The following is an 18,317-nucleotide window of genomic DNA, read 5'->3' as shown; positions in this document are numbered from 1 at the left end:
AGACAGCAACACAACAATAGTGGGAGACTTCAGTACTCCACTGACAGCACTAGACAGGTCAAGACAGAAATTCAACAAAGAAACAATGAATTTAAACTATACTTTGGAAAAAATGGATTTAACAGATATATACAGAACATTTCATCCAAAAACCACAGGATACACATTCTATTTAACAGCTCATGGAACTTTCTCCAAGATAGACCATAAGATAGGCCATAAAATGAGCCTCAATAAACTTAAGAAAATTGAAATTATATCAAGCACTCAGACCACAGTGGAATAAAACTGGAAGTCAGCTCCAAAAGGAACCTTCAAAACCATGCAAAAACATGGAAATTAAATAACCTGCTCCTGAATGAGCATTGGGTCAAAAATGAAATCAAGATGGAAATTTAAAAATTCTTTGAACTTAATGACAATAATGACACAACCTGTCAAAACCTCTGGGAGACACAACAAAGGCGGTGCTAAGAGGAAAGTTCATAACCCTAAATGCCTACATCATCAAGAAGTCTGAAAGAGCAAAGACAATCTAAGGTCACACCTCAAGGAACTAGGGAAACAAGAACAAACCAAACCCAAAGGAAATAACCGAGATCAAAGCAGAACTACATGAAATTGAAACAAACAAACAAAAAAATACAAAAGATAAATGAAGCAAAAAGCTAGTTATTTGAAAAGATAAATAAAATTGATAGACCATTGGCAAGATTAACCAAGAAAAGAAGAGAAAATCCAAATAACCTCACTAGAAAACGAAACAGGAGCTATTACAACTGACACGACTGAAATACCAAAGATCATTCAAGGCTACTATAAACAAGTTTACACATATAAACTAGAAAACCTAGAAGAGATGAATAAATTCCTGGAAAAATGCAACCCTCCTATCTTAGGAAGAATTAGATACCCTGAACACACCAATAACAAGCAGCAAGATTGAAGTGGTAATTTAAAAATTACAACAAAAAAAAAGTCCAGGACCAGACAGATTCACAGCAGAATTCTACCAGACATTCAAAGAAGAATTGGTAGCAATCCTTTTGACACTATTCCACAAGATAGAGAAAGAAGGAACCCTCCCTAATAATTCATAATTCATTCTGTGAAGCTAGTCACCCTAATACCAAAACCAGGAAAGGACATAACCAAAAAAGAAAACTAAAAACTGGTATCGATGAGCATAGATGCTAAAATCCTTAACAAAATACTAGCTAACCGAATCCAACATCATATCAAAAAGATAATCCACCATGATCAAGTGTGTTTCATGCCAGGGATGCAGGGATGGTTTAACATACGCAAGTCAATAAATGTGATATACCACATAAACAGAATTAAAAACAAAAATCACATGATCATGTCAATAGATGCAAAAAAAGCATTTGACAAAACTCAGCGTTCCTTTATGATTAAAACTCTCAACAAAATTGGCATACAAGGGACATACTTTAATGCAATAAAAGCCATCTATAACAAACCCACAGAAAACATACTGAATGGGGGAAAAGTTGAAAGCATTTCCTGTGAGCATGGGGAAAAGACAAGGATGCCCACTTTCACCACTCCTCTTCAACATAGTACTAGAAGGCCTGGCCAGAGCAATCAGACAAGAGAAAGAAATAAAGGGCATCCAGATCAGTAAAGAGGAAGTCACGTTGTCACTGTTCGCTGATGATAGGATCGTTTACCATGAAAATCCTAAGGACTCCTCTAGAAAGCTCCTATAACTGATAAAATAATTCAGCGAAGTTCCCAGATATAAGATTAATGTACAAAAATCAGTAGCTCTTCTATACACCAACAGCAACCAAGCGGAGAATGAAATCAAGAACTTAACTTTTTTTACAATAGCTGCAAAAATAAATAAATAAAATACTCAAGAATATACCTAACAAAGGAGTCAAAAGACCTCTACAAGAAAAACTACAAAACAGTGCAGAAAGAAATCATAGATGCCACAAACAAATGGAAACACATCCCATGCACATGGATGGGTAGAATCAATATTGTGAAAATATTGCCAAAGCAATCTACAAATTCAATGCAGTCACCATCAGAATACCACCATCATTCTTCACAGAATTAAAAAAAAAAAAAATTATAAAGATCATATGGAACCAAAAAAGAGCCTGCATAGCCAAAGCAATACTAAGCAAAAAGAACAAATCTGGAGGCATCACACTACCTAATTTCAAACTATACTGTAGAGTCATAGTCACCAAAACAGTGTGGTACTGGTATAAAAATAGGCATATAGACCAATGGAACAGAATAGAGAACCCAGAAATAAACCCAAATACTTACAGCCAACTGATCTTCGACAAAGCAAAGAAAAACATAAAGAGGGGCAAGAACACTCTTTTCAACAAATGGTGCTGGGATAATTAGCTAGCCACATGTAAGGAAACGAAACTGGATCCTCATCTCTCACATTATACAAAAATCAACTCAAGATGGATTAAGGACTTAAACCCTAAGACCTGAAACTGTAAAAATTCTAGAAGATAACATTGGAAAAACCCTTCTTGATATTGGCTTAGGCAAGGATTTCATGACCAGGGACCCAAAAGCAAATGCAATAAAAACAAAAGATAAATAGCTGGAACCTAATTAAACTGAAGAGCTGTTGCATGGCAAAAGGAACAGTCAGCAGAGTAAACAGACAACCCACAGAGTGTGAAAAAATCTTCGCAATCTATACATCTGAAAAACAACTAATATCCGGAATCTACAACGAACTCAAGTCAGTGAGAAAAAAAATCCTATCAGAAAGTGGGCTTAGGACATGAATAAACAGTTCTCAAAAGAAAATATACAGATTGCCAACAAACATGAAAAAATGCTCAACATCACAATGATCAGGGAAATGCAAATGAGAACCACAATGTGATAACACCTTACTCCTGCAAGGATGGCCATAATAAAAAAATCAAAAATCAGTAGATGTTGGCGTGGACGCTGTGAACAGGGAACACTTCTACACTGTTGGTGGCAATGTAAACTAGTACAGCCACTATGGAAAACAGTGCAGAGATTCCTTAAAGAACTAAAAGTAGAACTACCATTTGATCCAGTAATCCCACTACTGGGTATCTACCCAGAGGAAAAGAAGTCATTAATCAAAAAAGATACTTGTACACGCACGTTTCTAGCAGCCCAGTTCACAATTGCAAAATCGTGGAAGCAAACCAAATGCCCATCAATCAATGAGTGGATAAAGAAACTGTGGTGTATATAGACGATAGAATACTATGCATCCATAAAAAGGAATGAATTAACAGCATTTGCAGTGACCTGGATGAGATTAGAGACTATTATTCTAAGCAATGCAACTCAGAATGGAAAACCAAACATCATATGTTCTCACTGATATGTGGGAGCTAAGCTATGAGGACTCAAAGGCATAAGAATGATACAATGTACTTTGGGGACTTGGGGGGAAGAGTGAGAGGGGGTCGAGGGATAAAAGATTACAAATATGGTGCCATGTATACTGATGCATGCACTAAAATCTCATAAATCACCACTAAAGAACTTACTCATGTAACTAAATACCATGTGTACCCCAATACCCCAATAACTTATGGGGAAAAACAAAAGAACACATCCCAGTTAAAAAAAATTGATGGGTTAAAGAAATAAGAGTAGAAATAGCTAAATGTTTATACTTTAACAATTTAGCCTATGTATATCAAAGTGGATAGAATGCAACTAAGGTGGTACCCAGAGGCAAATTTACATGAATTTTAGCTTAGATACATTAGTATAACTTACATGCATTTGAAAATAAGAAAGATACAAAATAAATGAATCATGCTTTTAAATCATCACTAAACAATAAAACCCAACAAATAAAAGAAATCAGTGAAATTGAAAAAAGAAGATATAACTACAAAAAGAGCAATTTGATAGTATTTTTAAAAATTAAGCATACTCGGCCGGGCACAGTGGCTTGCACTTGTAATCTCAGCTCTTTGGGAGGCCAAGGTGGGTGGATCACGAGGTCAGGAGATCAAGACAATCCTGGCTAACACGGTGAAACCCCGTCTCTACTAAACATACAAAAAAATGAGCCGGGTGTTGTGGCAGGCGCCTATAGTCCCAGCTACTCAGGAGGCTGAGGCAGGAGAATGGCATGAACCCAGGAGGCGGAGCGTGCAGTGAGCCAAGATTGTGCCACTGTACCCCAGCCTGTGCAACAGAGCCAGACTCCATCTCAAAAAAAAAAAAAATTAAGCATACTATTTGCTACAGTAATTCTACCTATCACCCATTCACACAAAGAGAAATGTACAAGGATGAACATCGTTTTTAATTGCAAAATATTAGAAACAGCCTAAGGGGTATATCAGTAGGAATATAATTAAATAATGTATAGCAAATATAATAGTACAATAATTAAAAAGAAAAATCTGGAGCTATATTAGCATAAATAGATTTCAAAAAATGTTGAGGGAAAAAGCAGTGCCTACTGTGTGGTATTATTTATGTGAAGAAAACATGCTTGCATATAAAGAAATATATATATGTGGATACATATATACCTATATATAGTTTACTGAAAAGTCTTGAAGGATATATGCCAAATCAGAATGGGAAGAGACCAGAATTCAGGTGGAACTCAAGGAGGGATTTAGCTTTATCAATAATATTCTGATTTTTTAAAAGAAAATATATTCATACATAAATTTCAAAAAATAAAAACACAAACCAGATTTTCAAATGTTTTAGTTGTTATTAATCAGCTCATACTTAGGGAGAAGAATATATATCGTATAAATCCATGGATTTAGAATATGTAAACATAGCCAAGCATCCTTTGTGTAATACAGACTCTCCTCTTGGTATGTTCTTTTCAGGTATGACCCCAAAACAAACCAGTGGAGCAGTGATGTGGCCCCTACAAGCACCTGCAGGACAAGTGTTGGTGTAGCAGTACTTGGAGGCTTTCTCTATGCTGTGGGTGGCCAGGATGGCGTGTCTTGCCTCAACATTGTTGAGAGGTGATTTTTTTTTAAGTCATTTTCTGTGTTTTTATTTTAAAGAACATAGAGCTCTTTAAAAGAAACAAGTACAGGCCGGGCATGGTGGCTCACACCTGTAATCCTAGCACTTTGGAAGGCCAAGGCAGGTGGATTGCTTGAGCTCAGGAGTTCAAGACCAGCCTAGGCAACATGGTGAGATTAAAAAAAACACAAAAAAATTAGCCGGACATGGCGGTGCATGCCTGTAGTCCCAGCTACTTGTGGGGCTGAGGCGAGAGGATCACTTGAGCCCAGGAAGTTGAGGCTGCAGTGAGCTGAGATCATGCCACTGCACTCCAGCCTGGGTACAAAATGAGACCCTATATCAAGGAAAAAAAAAGAAAAGAAACAAGTGCAGCTGAATTTAGTACATTGGAGGATCCACTATTCAGTGGCTTTCCCATAGGCTTTCAGGAAAAAGTCTTCAGTTGATCTTAAAGTCTAGGAAAATGAAAGATCTAAAAAAAGATTTTTTTTAATTAACAAAAATTGTATATATTCTTTTTTTTTTTTTTTTTTTTTTTTTTTTTTTGAGGCGGAGTCTTCACTCTGTCGCCCAGGCTGGAGTGCAGTGGCACCATCTCGGCTCACTGCAAGCTCCGTCTCCCGGGTTCGCGCCATTCTCCTGCCTCAGCCTCCCGAGTAGCTGGGACTACAGGCACCCGCCACCGCGCCCGGCTGATTTTTTGTATTTTAGTAGAGACGGGGTTTCACCGTGTTAGCCAGGATGGTCTCGATCTCCTGACCTCGTGATCCGCCCGCCTCGGCCTCCCAAAGTGCAGGGATTACAGGCGTGAGCCACCGCGCCCAGCCAAAAATTGTATATATTCATAGTGTACAGCATGATGTTTTGAAATATGTATAGCTGGTGGAATGGCTAAATCAAGTTAATTAACATATTTATTACCTCACATACTCATGATTTATTTGTGGTGAGAACACTTAAAATCTACTCTCAAGTGTATAATACATTGTTATTAACTATAGTTACTATGTTGTACATTAGAGTCCTTGAATTTATTCCTTCTCTCTAACTGAAATTTTGTATTCATTTACCAAGATTTCCTCACTGCCCCTCACCTTGCCGGCCCCTGGTAATCACCATTCTACTCTCTACTTCCATGAGTTCAACTTTTTTAGATGCTTTATATAAGTGAGATCATGCAATATTTGTCTCTGTTTAGCTTGTTTCACTTAATGTCCTCCAGGTTTATCCATGCCATCACAAATGCCAGGATTTCCTTCTTTTTTAAGACTGAATAGTATTCTATTCATATATGCCATATTTTCTGTATCCATTCATCTGTTGAAGTACATTTAGCTTAACTTCATATCTTGTCTATTGTAAATAATGCTGCAATGAATATGAAAGTACAGGTATCTCTTCAACATACTTATTTCCATTGAATATATACTTAGTAGTGGGATTACTGGATCATATGATAGTTGTATCTTTAATTTTTCGAGGAACCTCTATACTGTTTTCTGTAATGGCTATACTAGTTTACATTCTCATCAATAGAGTGCAAGGGTTTCCTTTTCTCCATATTCTTGCCAATATTTATCTTTCTTTTTTTATATAGTAGCCATTCTAACAGGTGTGACATGATATTTCGTTGTGATTTTAATTTGCATTTCCCTGATGATCAGTGATATTGAGCATTTTCTCATATACTTAGCCATTTGTATGTGTTTCTTTTGAAAAATATCTGTTCAGGTCCTTTGTCCATTTTTAAATCAGATTATTTGTTTTCTTGCTGTTGAGTTGTTAAGTTCCTTATATATTTTCAGTATTAACCTTTTATGAGATGTATGGTTTGCAAATATGTTCTCCCACTCTGTAGATTGTCTCTTCACTCTGTTGATTGTTTCCTTTGCCATGCAGAAGCCTTTTAGTTTGACATAATCTTACTTTTTTTGCTTTTGTTGCCTATGCTTTGGGGCACATAACCTGAGTTTTTCAACTGTCACGTTGATTGTACCTAACACTGAAATGTTAGAAAAGTATTTCAGATTACGTTCTATATATATCAAGCATACCACTTGTGAAATCTGTTCTGATTTTTTTCCCGAATCTACCTGGAGTGTACTTAATGCATGACTCTACTCAGACTTCCCTCAGAGAAATGATTAAGTAATAATACTTTGTATAGGACATCTGATAAAAAGCTTAAAGTATTTTGTATATAGACTCTCATTAATCATTGAAGTATGCTTAGGGAAATCTAGGTGGGCTGCCATAGTCACTTTATACTAGTGTACAAATAGTTAATTTTGGTGGAACAGATTTTGTTCTTAATTTCTTCTGTCAGCTTTTCGTCATTAGATTTTAGAGTCTCATGTGGTATGATTACTGATAACAACATATATTTCATCCTTCTTAAAAAGAAATGCGTCATGACTAAAATTTTTGAGGTAGCATTTGCTAGTTTACCATGTATATGTTGAAAAGTTTAACTGTTGTCAGTACAGATAAAATAGAAGGTAACTCTTGAAAGCTATGCCAGTTGCCTTTTATCTCTCTGTCAAGATTTTTTCACTTTCAAAACTCAGTACAGGAGGTTAGCAGCAGTGATGGCATAGTTTTTTAATATCTCCAAATGCCCACGTAAAAACAGATAGAGTAATAGATAGCAAAGCTAAAAACCTATGTACTAGTTCTGGAGATTGGAGTTACACAACAATGTGAATATACTTAACACTACTAAACAGTTAAAACATGGTTAAGATGGTAAATTTTATGTTATATTATGTGTATTTTACCACAATTTAAAAATCAGAACCTGTGAACAAAATTAAAGACAAAACTAAAGGAAAGGATATCTTCACAAACTCCAAAACACAAACGGGCAAAGACAAACTACCTTTAGCCACAAGACCTGCATGGTATTAGTATCTTCAGGAGAAATCAGAAAGAAGCAACTGGATGTCTGACAGATCTAAGAACAAAAGAACCTCAAACTAGCTAATACATAGTCACTAGAAATCACAAGGGGAAAATTTATCAGCAACTGAAACTAGGACCAGTTTTGTCCACTGCCAGAGAGTGTAAGTGTAAGACCTCAATAAGACCTGAAGGATTTAGAAGAGCGTTTCTCAACCTCAGCACTACTGGCGTTTTGGGTCAGACAATTATTTGTTGTGGGGGACTGTCCTGTGCATTGTAGGATGTTTAACAGCATCCATAGCCTCTACCAACTAAGTGCCAGAAGCACATGCCTGGTTGTGATAACCAAAAATGTCTCCAAACATTGCCAGATGTTACCTAGGGGATGAGAAAGGGGAGATGAAGGGGAAAAAAATAACACCTGGTTGGGAACCAGCTGGGTTAGAACCATCTAGTCCCTGGGAACTCTCAAAACTGAGCAGCCAGGATAACCTTCCAGGTCAGGACTCTACACTGAGGAGAAACTTCTGGGAGTAGAATCAAAATTAAGCAGGATGAGGGCAACAGATGCCCTTGTTTTCCTTGAAAAGAGAAAGCCAAGACAAAAGTAAGGCAGTGAATAGTCAGTAAATCACTGGACTAGGCGCTGTGGCTCACACCCATAATCCCAACACTTTGGGAGGCCTAGGTGGGAGGGTTGCTTGAGTCCAGGATTTCAAAACTAGCCTGGGCAACATAGTGAGACCTTGTCTCTCCAAAAAATAAAAAAATTAGCCAGGCGTAGTGGCACACGCCTGTGGTCCCAGTTACTCAGGAGGCTGAGGTGAGAGGATTGCTGGGAGGTCAAGGCTGCGGTGAGCCATGATCGCTCCACTGCACTCCAGCCAGGGTAATAGAGTGAAACCCTGTCTCAAAAAAAAAAAAAAAAAAAAAAAAAAAAAATTTAAGGATACCTAATTCTTTTTGATGTGATTATTTCACATTGTATGCATGTATCAAAACATCTCATATACCCCATAAATATATACACAAAAATTAAAAATAAAAAAATTTAAGTAATAATCTCTGAAGGCAAGGCACTATATTTTTTAATACTACATTAAAAAAAGGAGGAGCTCCACAAAGTTAGAAAAACGATCACAAACCAAACCACTCACTCCTATTTCTAAAAGTTCAGGAAAACTCACTTCATGTAAAAATGAAATAGCAAAGTATTGAGATTAGATTCCATACAAAGTGAATATAAGAAGAGAGAATAAGCAGCAGAATAACATCTCTACAGAAAATAAAAGCACACTAGAAAGACACACCTACACATCAAAACCTTAACTGTTTCAAAATGTGATAAAAGACATTAAGGAAATGATACAAGATATGAAACTACATAAATCAGAAGTAGAAAAATTCAGAAGTGAAGTGACAGAACTCAGAAAAGTATTAGAAATGAAAGGAAAAATCATTTCAGAATGAAGATTAAAGGAGAATAAGCAAAACAGATAATGCCATAAGACAAATAGAAGTCAAAAAGAGGAAATATTTTAAGGTCAAAAAGAAATCAAGGGCGGGCACAGTGGCTTATGCCTGTAATCCCAGCACTTCGGGAGGCTGAAGGGGGGGGGTGGAGCACCTGAGGTCAGGAGTTCAAGACCAGCCTGACTAACATGGTGAAACCCCATCTCTACTAAAAATACAGAATTAGCCAGATGTGGTGGCAGGCACCTGTAATCCCAGCTGCTTGGGAGGCTTGAACCCAGGAGGTGGAGGTTGCAGTGAGCCAAGATCGTGCCATTGAGCTCCACCGTGGTCATCAAGAGCAGAATTCTCTCTCAAAAAATAAATAAATAGAAAAAAATCAAGAGAGCATTTGAGAGATAGCAACAAATATTGAAAATAGGTAAAAATCTATTATACAGATCATAGCAGTCCTTAAAGAAGAAAACCAAAGTGACGAAACAGAACGAATACTAAGAACTGTAATTCAAAATTACTTTCCTGTAATTAAAAAAAATTGAAACTTTTTTGAAAGAATACACTATATCCTTCAAATATTGACCCAGAACACCAAGACATATGCAATAATATGACTGTACCTTAAAGAAAAAATTATTTAGGTATCTACAAAAAAGTACATGTTACTTATAAGGAAAAGAAACTTAGATTATCATCTGGCTTTTTAAAAGTACTACTTCATGCCAGAAGAAAATAGAATGGCATGTTTTAGATATTCAAGAAAAATGTGAGCCAAGGATTTTATACCTTGAGAAACCGACTTTGAAGTACAAAGGGCACAGACAACTGTTATCAACATGTAAGAGATTAGGGAATCTTGTTCTCTTGAGCCCTGTAGGAGAACAAACTTCGGACAAAATTACTAGAAAGACATTGACAGAAAGGCTGGACCACATGGTTCACACCTGTAATCCCAGCACTTTGGTAAGCCAAGGTGGGAGGATCGCTTGAGACTAGGAGTTCAAGGCTGCAGTGAGCCATGATCATATCACTGCACTTTAGCCTGAGTGACAGAGCAAGACCCTGCCTCAAATAAATAAATACAGTTAATTGTAGAACTATGACTAAATGAAGATTAAAAGGGAGGGCTGGGTGCTTGGATTATAGGCTCTGACCTATAATTCCAGCACTTTGGGAGCCCAAGGTAGAAGTATCACTTGAGGCCAGGAGTTTGAGACCAACCTAGGCAACATAGTAAGACCCTATATCTTAAAAATGTATATATGTATATTTTTTAATTAGCCATTCATGGTGGTGCGCACTTGTAGTCTCAGCTACTCAGAAGGCTAAGACAGGAGATTGCTTGAGCCCAGGAGTTCAAGATTATAGTGAGCTGTGATTGCACCACTGTACCCCAGCCTGGGTGACAGACTGACCCTGTCTCTAAAAATAAAAATAAAAGGGAGAGAGTGTAGCATGCTCTAGCTATGTACTCGATCCATGTAAATGTAGTACAAAGAAGAGGTATGCAAAAAGGAATTTTAATTGTTCTAAGGGATATTAGTGATAATATTGCTATTCTCCTATGTGTATAAATTTAGAATAAAGGAAATGAGTGTGGATTATTCTAATTCTGTTCTCTCCTTTGTCCTTGAAAACCAGAGTGTGGAGGTAGAAGAAGATAAGGTTGTAAAATAGAAGTTAAATAAAGTATCTCGTAGTCCTGAGTATGAATTTGAACTAAATTCTTCTTTTGAAAAAATTTCTATATATTCTAGCTTGTCAACTGAGAAAGCCTAGAAATAAAGTGTCAGTGAACATCTCTGCGCCCAGATTGTATCTTGAAATATTATTTCCCACTTAAACCAGAGCCTTATTGGAAAAATGTCTGATTCTAGGTTGAGAACAGGAAATGTGCAGATGAGTCTGTACCCTCTTGTCATACCAAATAGCAAGCAAGCTGTCAGAGACTGCTAAGAGTCGAAAAGACTCAGCCAACTTGAAGATGTTCCCACTGACCAAAGATAAGATAATTTCAGCTTTAAAAGGGATAATTGCAATAGATTTAAATCCAATAAATACACTTAAATCTATGAGTTCTTAATGTTAAATTTTTTAAGACTAATTGGTTGCCTTTGAAGATCATAGGGAACAAATTTATTATCTCAAAACATGTAAATAAAGTGAAAGGAGAGAGCATATATCCTGCCTTTCTTATATGAACTGTATTATTATATCAATTGAGTAACCAAATAGTAGATAAAAGGATTGTTTCTTTATAAAATTATCCCAATAAAATAAAATAAGTGATAGAATACTATCATTTTGAAACACTCAGTAAATTAGTGTATCCAGACATTGATAAACAGCTGCTAACATACCACCTTCTGTAGTCTTGTTTAAGGAATCAAACATGGTCTGATCAAAGTTCTAGATCCAACTACCAATTTGCCCAACATAAAAAGGACAGAGCAACAGATTGAACTGCACAATGAATGTACGGTCAACCAAATCCAAATTATGGGGAAAACTGTCATACACTCTAGGTTCTAAAACAGATGAATTGCAGGGAGGAAAAGGAATGGAGGGAAAACCTGTAGACAATAAGAGACTCTTTAATTTTTTTAGAGACAGGGTCTCACTCTGTCGCCCAGGCTAGAGTGCAGTGGTGCGATAATAGCTCACAACTGTCTCAAGCAATCCCTGCCTCAGCCTCCCAAGCAACTGGGACTGCAGGTGAACACCACCATGACTGGCTAATTTTTTTTTCCAATTTTTTTATAGAGATAAGGTCTCTCTGTGTTGACCAGGCAGGTCTTGAACTCGAACTCGTGGCCTCAAGCAGTCCTCCAGCCTTGGCCTTCCAAAGTGCTGGGATTACAGGTATGAGCCACCACACTCAGCCTTTTTTTTAATTTAATATTTATTTATTTATTTATTTATTTATTTATTTATTTATTTATTTAAGTCTCAGCCAGGCACAGTGACTCACCTGTAATCCCAGTGCTTTGGGGGGCTGAGGTGAGAGGATTGCTTGAGGCCAGGAGTTTGAGACTAGCCTGGTCAACACAGCAAGACCCCTATTTTTAAATAAATATTAATGAAAATTTTTCTAAATGTAATGTTAAGTAATACTGAAGTGTCTAGGGATGACACTTGAGTGATAAAACAATAAACACAAGGAAGTGATAACTGTTAAAAGTCAGGATAATGGTTATTTGTGGAGAGGAGAAGATAAGAGACTGGAAAAGGACACATTGCAGGGCTTCCAGAGTGGCATGCAAAGTTCTTTTTCTTGGCTTGGGTGGTGTTTACAAGGGGGCTTTCCTGATAATAACTCTTAAACTATACATTTATCTTGTGTGGCTCTCTGTATTTGAGCTTTATTTTATAATAAAAAGGTTGTTTCAAAGAACTATGCAAAAGACTTCTACTTCCAAATAGGATATAGTAGAGAGTAACAGCCATCACCCCCACTACAACAACTAGGAAAAAAAGACAAATTACAAAAATCATTTTAAAATACATCAGAGGCATTTCAAAGATGACCAGATGGACTAAAATTCCATTGAAGAAAGAGCCTGTATTGCCGGCCGGGCGCGGTGTCTCATGCCTGTAATCCCAACACTTTGGGAGGCCCAGGCGGGCAGATCACGAGGTCAGGAGATCGAGAGCATTCTAGCTAACACGGTGAAACTCCATCTCTACTAAAAATACAAAAAATTAGCCAGGCGTGGTGGCAGGCACCTGTAGTCCCCACTGCTCGGGAGGCTGAGGCAGGAGAATGGCGTGAACCCGGAAGGTGGAGCTTGCAGTGAACCAAGATCGTGCCACCGCACTCCAGCCTGGGCGACAGAACAAGACTCCATCTCAAAAAAAAAAAAAAAAGAAAGAAAGAGCCTGTGTTATGTGAACTGAGGTCATAGGTTGTTTTCTTCTTTCCTTGGGACATTTTCCAAGTCTGAGTGTAGAAAATAGCTTAATAGCTGACACAGATATAAATTCTAAGATGTTTTTCTAATGACTAAGTAAAATGTTAGATTTTCATTGCGCATTTGACTATAGCAAGTCTGTGTACTCAGTATATCTTTAGTGTGATTTCAGAGCTTATGAAAAAGGCTTCACTTAATAAGAACAAGCATACAGTCTGGTTTCCCTCACTACAGGTATGATCCGAAGGAGAACAAGTGGACTCGGGTAGCTTCTATGAGTACCAGAAGACTAGGTGTGGCTGTGGCTGTGTTAGGAGGGTTCTTATATGCTGTAGGTGGCTCTGACGGGACATCTCCACTCAACACAGGTTAGTCCCTCCCAAAGGCAATCATGTTACCCAAAAGCAGAACGTTTTCCTGGAGAGTCCTCCTACAAAAAGTGTAGAAACTCCAGGTTATCCTGTAATTTACTAGGAAAATGCTTGATTTTCCCTCCAGCAGAGTGCAGCTCTCAGCTCTTCCTCAGCTCCTACTATAGTCATATTCTGAGTACATTCCCCAAATATTTGTTTCTTCCCCTGCTTTACAAGCTGCTGGAAATGTATAATGAATTTTAAAAACTACTTTCTTATATACTTTCTCATATAAGTAGTTCCTTTTCCTCCATCACAACTTCTCCTCAAAAAAACCCACAACATACTCTATATTATAATCTAAGAATAAATAAAAGCTTAGAACTACAAATTCGTTTGTTTGGGTTTTGTTTTTGTTTTTGTTTTTGTTTTTATGATAGGGTCTCGCTCTGTCACCCAGGCTAGAGTCCAGTGGCATGATCTTGGCTCACTGCAACCTCTACCTCCGGGGCTCAAGCAGTCCTCCCACTTCAGCCTCCCGAGTGGCTGGGATTATAGGTGTGTGCCACCAGGCCTGGCTGATTTTTGTATTTTTAGTAGAAGTGGAGTTTCGCCATGTTGCCCAGGCTGGTCTCAAACTCCTGAGCTCAAGTGATCCACCCACCTCAGCCTCCTAAAGTGGTGGAATTATAAGCGTGAGCCACTGCACCTGGCCTGGTTTGTTATTCCTTTCTATTTAGATATTATGGGTATTTTTGCCTAAGGATATTGTTGATATGACAGTCACACCAGATTCATTGTCACATGTCTTCTCTTCAGAAGTTTAAAATGCACTATGCTATAGGGAAGGGAATATAGGAGTACAGAAGTTGTCTGATTATGATAATAAATTATTAGTACTGAATGATGCTTATTGATCATGTAGTCAGGCTCCCCATTGAATGATAAGGAGAGTGAGGCTGAGAGTCATGTAGCTAATTAGTCATTTAGATAAAACTAGAACCAGAGTATCTGGATCCCAACACATGCCCTTTCCACTGTACCATACCTAGAAGAAACCAGCCCCTGATGAGAGTATATGTGGTATTGTCCAGAGGTATACAAATCCTTCTCAGAAGCAAAAATCAGATCATGTGTTGAAAATATGTTATCACAAAATATCAGTGGCTATAAAGAAAACTGGAGGTGAGAGGAAATGGTTGAATGCTCACTTACTGGTTTTTCTTTTCCCTACAGTGGAACGTTACAATCCTCAGGAAAACAGATGGCACACTATAGCCCCTATGGGGACCCGGAGGAAACACCTAGGCTGTGCAGTGTATCAGGACATGATCTATGCTGTAGGAGGTAGAGATGACACTACAGAGCTGAGCAGTGCTGAGAGATACAACCCCAGAACCAACCAGTGGTCTCCGGTGGTGGCCATGACATCACGCCGTAGTGGAGTAAGTGGAGTTATGGACACTTAGGTTGCTTCCAAATCTTGGCTATTAATAGTGCTGCAATAAACATGGGAGTGCAGATATCTCTTCAATATACTGATTTCCTTTCTTTGGGGTATATACCTAGCAATTAGATTGCTGGATCATATGATATTTCTATTCTTAGCTTTTTGAGGAACCTCCAAACTGTTGTACTAATTTACATTTCCACCAGCAGTGTAGGAGGGTTCCCTTTTCTCTGCATCTTTATCAGCAATCATTATGGCCTGACTTTTGGTTAAAAACCATTTTAACTGGGGTGAGATGACATCTCATTGTAATTTTCATTTCCATTTCTCTAGTGATCAGATGTTGAGCACCTTTTCATATACCTGTCTGCTATTTTTATGCCTTCTTTGGAGAAAGGTCTATTCAGATCTTTTTGCCCACTTTTTAATTGGATTATTTGATTTTTTTCTGTTGAGTTGTTTGAGCCCTTATATATTCTAGTTATTAATCCCTTGTCAGATGGGTAGTTTTCTCCCATTCAGTGGGTTGTCTTTTCATATTGTTGGTTGTTTCCTTTGCTGTGCAGAAACTTTTTGACTTAATGTGATCCCATTTGTCTATTTTTTCTTTGGTTGCCTGTGCTTGTGGAGTATTACTGAAAAAAATCTTTGCCCAGACCAATGTCCTGGAGAGTTTCCCCAGTGTTTTCTTTTAGCAGTTTCATTGTTTGAGGCCTTAGATTTAAGGCTTTACTTCATTTTAATTTGATTTTTGTATATGGCAAAAAATGGAGTCTAGTTTGATTCTGCATATAGATACCCAGTTTTCCCAGCACCATTAATTGAAGAGATTGTCCTTTCCCCAATGTACATTCCTGGCACCTTTGTCAAAAAAACAGTTTGCTGGAAATGTATAGGTTTATTTCTGGGTTCTCCATTCTTTTCCATTGGTCTATGTGTCTGTTTTTATGCTAGTCTCATACTGTTTTGGTTACTGTAGCTCTTTAGTATAATTTGAAGTTAGATATAATTTGAAGTCAGATTCCTCCAGTTTTGGTCTTGTTGCTCAAGATAGCTTTGGCTATTCTGGGTCTTTGTGGTTGCATATAAATTTTAGGATTTTTTTTTCTATTTCTGTGAAGACTGTCATTGGTATTTTGGTAGGGATTGCATTGAATCTGTAGATTGTTTTGGATAGTATGGACATTTTAACAATATTGATTCTTCCAATCCTTGAACATGGAATGTCTTTTCATTTTTGTGTGTCCTCTTCAATTTCTTGCATCAGTGTTTTCTAGTTTTCATCATATTTTTCACTTCTTTGGTTCAGTTTATTCCTAGGTATTTTATTTTATTTATAGTTATTGTAAATAGGATTACTTTCTTGATTTCTTTTTCAGATTGTTTGCTGTTGGCATATAGAAATGCTGATTTTTGTATCTTGATTTTGTATCCTGCAGCTTTGCTGAATTTATCAGTTCTAATAGTTTTTTGGTGGAGTCTTTTAGGTTTTTCCAAATATAAGATCATATTGTCTGCAAAGAAGAATAACTTGACTTCTTCCTTTCCAATTTGAATGCCCTTTATTTCTTTCTTTTGTCCTATTGCTCTAGCTAGGACTTCCAGTACTATACTGAATAACAGTGGTGAAAGTGCGCATGCCTGTCTTGTTCCAGATCTTAGAGGAAAGGCTTTCCGTTTTTCTCCATTCTAAATGATGCTACTGTGGGTCTGTCATATATGGTTTTTATTGTGTTGAGGTATGTTCTATACCCAGTTTTTTAAAGGTTTTTATCATGAAGGGATGCTTACTTTTATCAAATGCTTTTTCAGCATCAATTGAAATGATTGTTTGGTTTTTGTCCTTCATTCTGTTGATATGATGTACCACACTGATTGATTTGCATATGTTGAACCATTCTTGCATCCCTGGGATAATTTCTTCCTGGTCATGATGAATGATCTTTCTAATGTGTCATTGAATTCAGTTTGCTAGGATTTTGTTGAAGATTTTTGCATCATTGTTGATGGAGGATATTGGACTGTAGTTTTCTTTTTTTGATGTGTCTTTGTCTGGTTTGGGTATCAGGGTAATACTGGCCTCCTAAAGTGAGTTTGGAAGTGTTCCCTCTTCCTCTATGTTTGGAGTAGTTTGATAGGATTGGTATTAGTTCTTCTTTAAATATTTGATAAGATTCAGCAGTGAGGCCATTGGGTCCTGGGCTTTTCTTTGTTGGGAGATTATTTTTTTTTCTTTTCTTTTCTTTCATTATACTTTAAGTTCTAGGGTACATGTGCACAGTGTGCAGGTTTGATACATAGGTCTACATGTGCCATGTTGGTTTGCTGCACCCATCAACTCGTCATTTACATTAGGTATTTTTCTTAGTGCTATCACTCCCCCAGCCCCCCACTCCCCGACAGGTCCTGGTATGTGATGTCCCCCGCCCTGTGTTTAGTGATATCATTGTTCAATTCTGCTGGGAGATTTTTTATTACAGCTTTGATCTCATTACTTTTTTGTTTTGTTTTGAGATAGGGTCTGGGTCTGTCGCCAAGGTTGGAGTGCAATGATACAGTGTCGGCTCACTGAATCCTCCACCTCCCAGGCTCAAACCATCCTTCCACCTCAGTCTACCCATTAGCTGGGACTACAGGTGCACACCACCACGCCCAGCTAATTTTTGTTTTTTGTTTTTTTGTTTTTTGGTAGAGTTGGGGTTTTGCCATGTTGCCCAGGCTGGTCTCAAACTCCTGGGCTCAAGCGATCTATTCACCTCAGCCTCCCAAAGTGCTGAGATTACAGGCATGAGCCACCACACTCAGCCTCATTACTTGTTATTGGTCTGTTCAAGTTTTGGATTTCTTCATGGGTCAATCTTGGTAGGTTGTATGTGTCTAGGAATTTATCTGTTTCTTCTAGATTTTCCAATTTATTGGCATATATTTGTTCATAATAGCCTCTAATTATCCTTTGAATTTCTGTGGTATCAGTTGTAATGTCTCCTTTTTCTTCTCTGATTTTATTTATTTGGGCCTTTTCTCTTTTTTCTTAGTCTGCCTAAAGGTTTGTTGATTTTGTTTATCCTTTCAAAAGTCAACTTTTCATTTCATTGATCTTTTGTGTTTTTTTCACTTGAATTTCATTAATTTCTGCTCTGATCTTTATTGTTTCTTCTCATTTTGGATTTGGTTCTTTTCTAGTTCTTTAAGATGCATTGTTAGGTTATTTGAAGT

General features: G+C 37.5%; 1 protein-coding gene across 6 annotated transcripts in view; it reads left to right on the top strand.

Annotated features, from left to right (window-relative positions):
- Positions 1-18,317, top strand: part of KLHL20 (kelch like family member 20) — a 66,911-nt gene that overhangs the window by 40,652 nt on the left and 7,942 nt on the right. For 5 of the 6 annotated variants that reach the window (XM_031658526.1, XM_031658525.1, XM_031658510.1 and 2 more), the window contains 3 exons: positions 4,866-5,009; positions 13,533-13,666; positions 14,888-15,096. In XM_031658526.1, the coding sequence (XP_031514386.1) occupies positions 4,866-5,009; positions 13,533-13,666; positions 14,888-15,096 (487 nt within the window). The remainder of the gene's footprint in view (positions 1-4,865; positions 5,010-13,532; positions 13,667-14,887; positions 15,097-18,317) is intronic. The other variant, XM_031658522.1, reaches the window with a different exon arrangement.

This window comes from Papio anubis, chromosome 1 (assembly GCF_008728515.1).
Source record: "Papio anubis isolate 15944 chromosome 1, Panubis1.0, whole genome shotgun sequence".
NCBI classification, from domain to species: Eukaryota; Metazoa; Chordata; class Mammalia; order Primates; family Cercopithecidae; genus Papio; species Papio anubis.
This window is presented reverse-complemented; position numbering and strand designations above follow the sequence as displayed.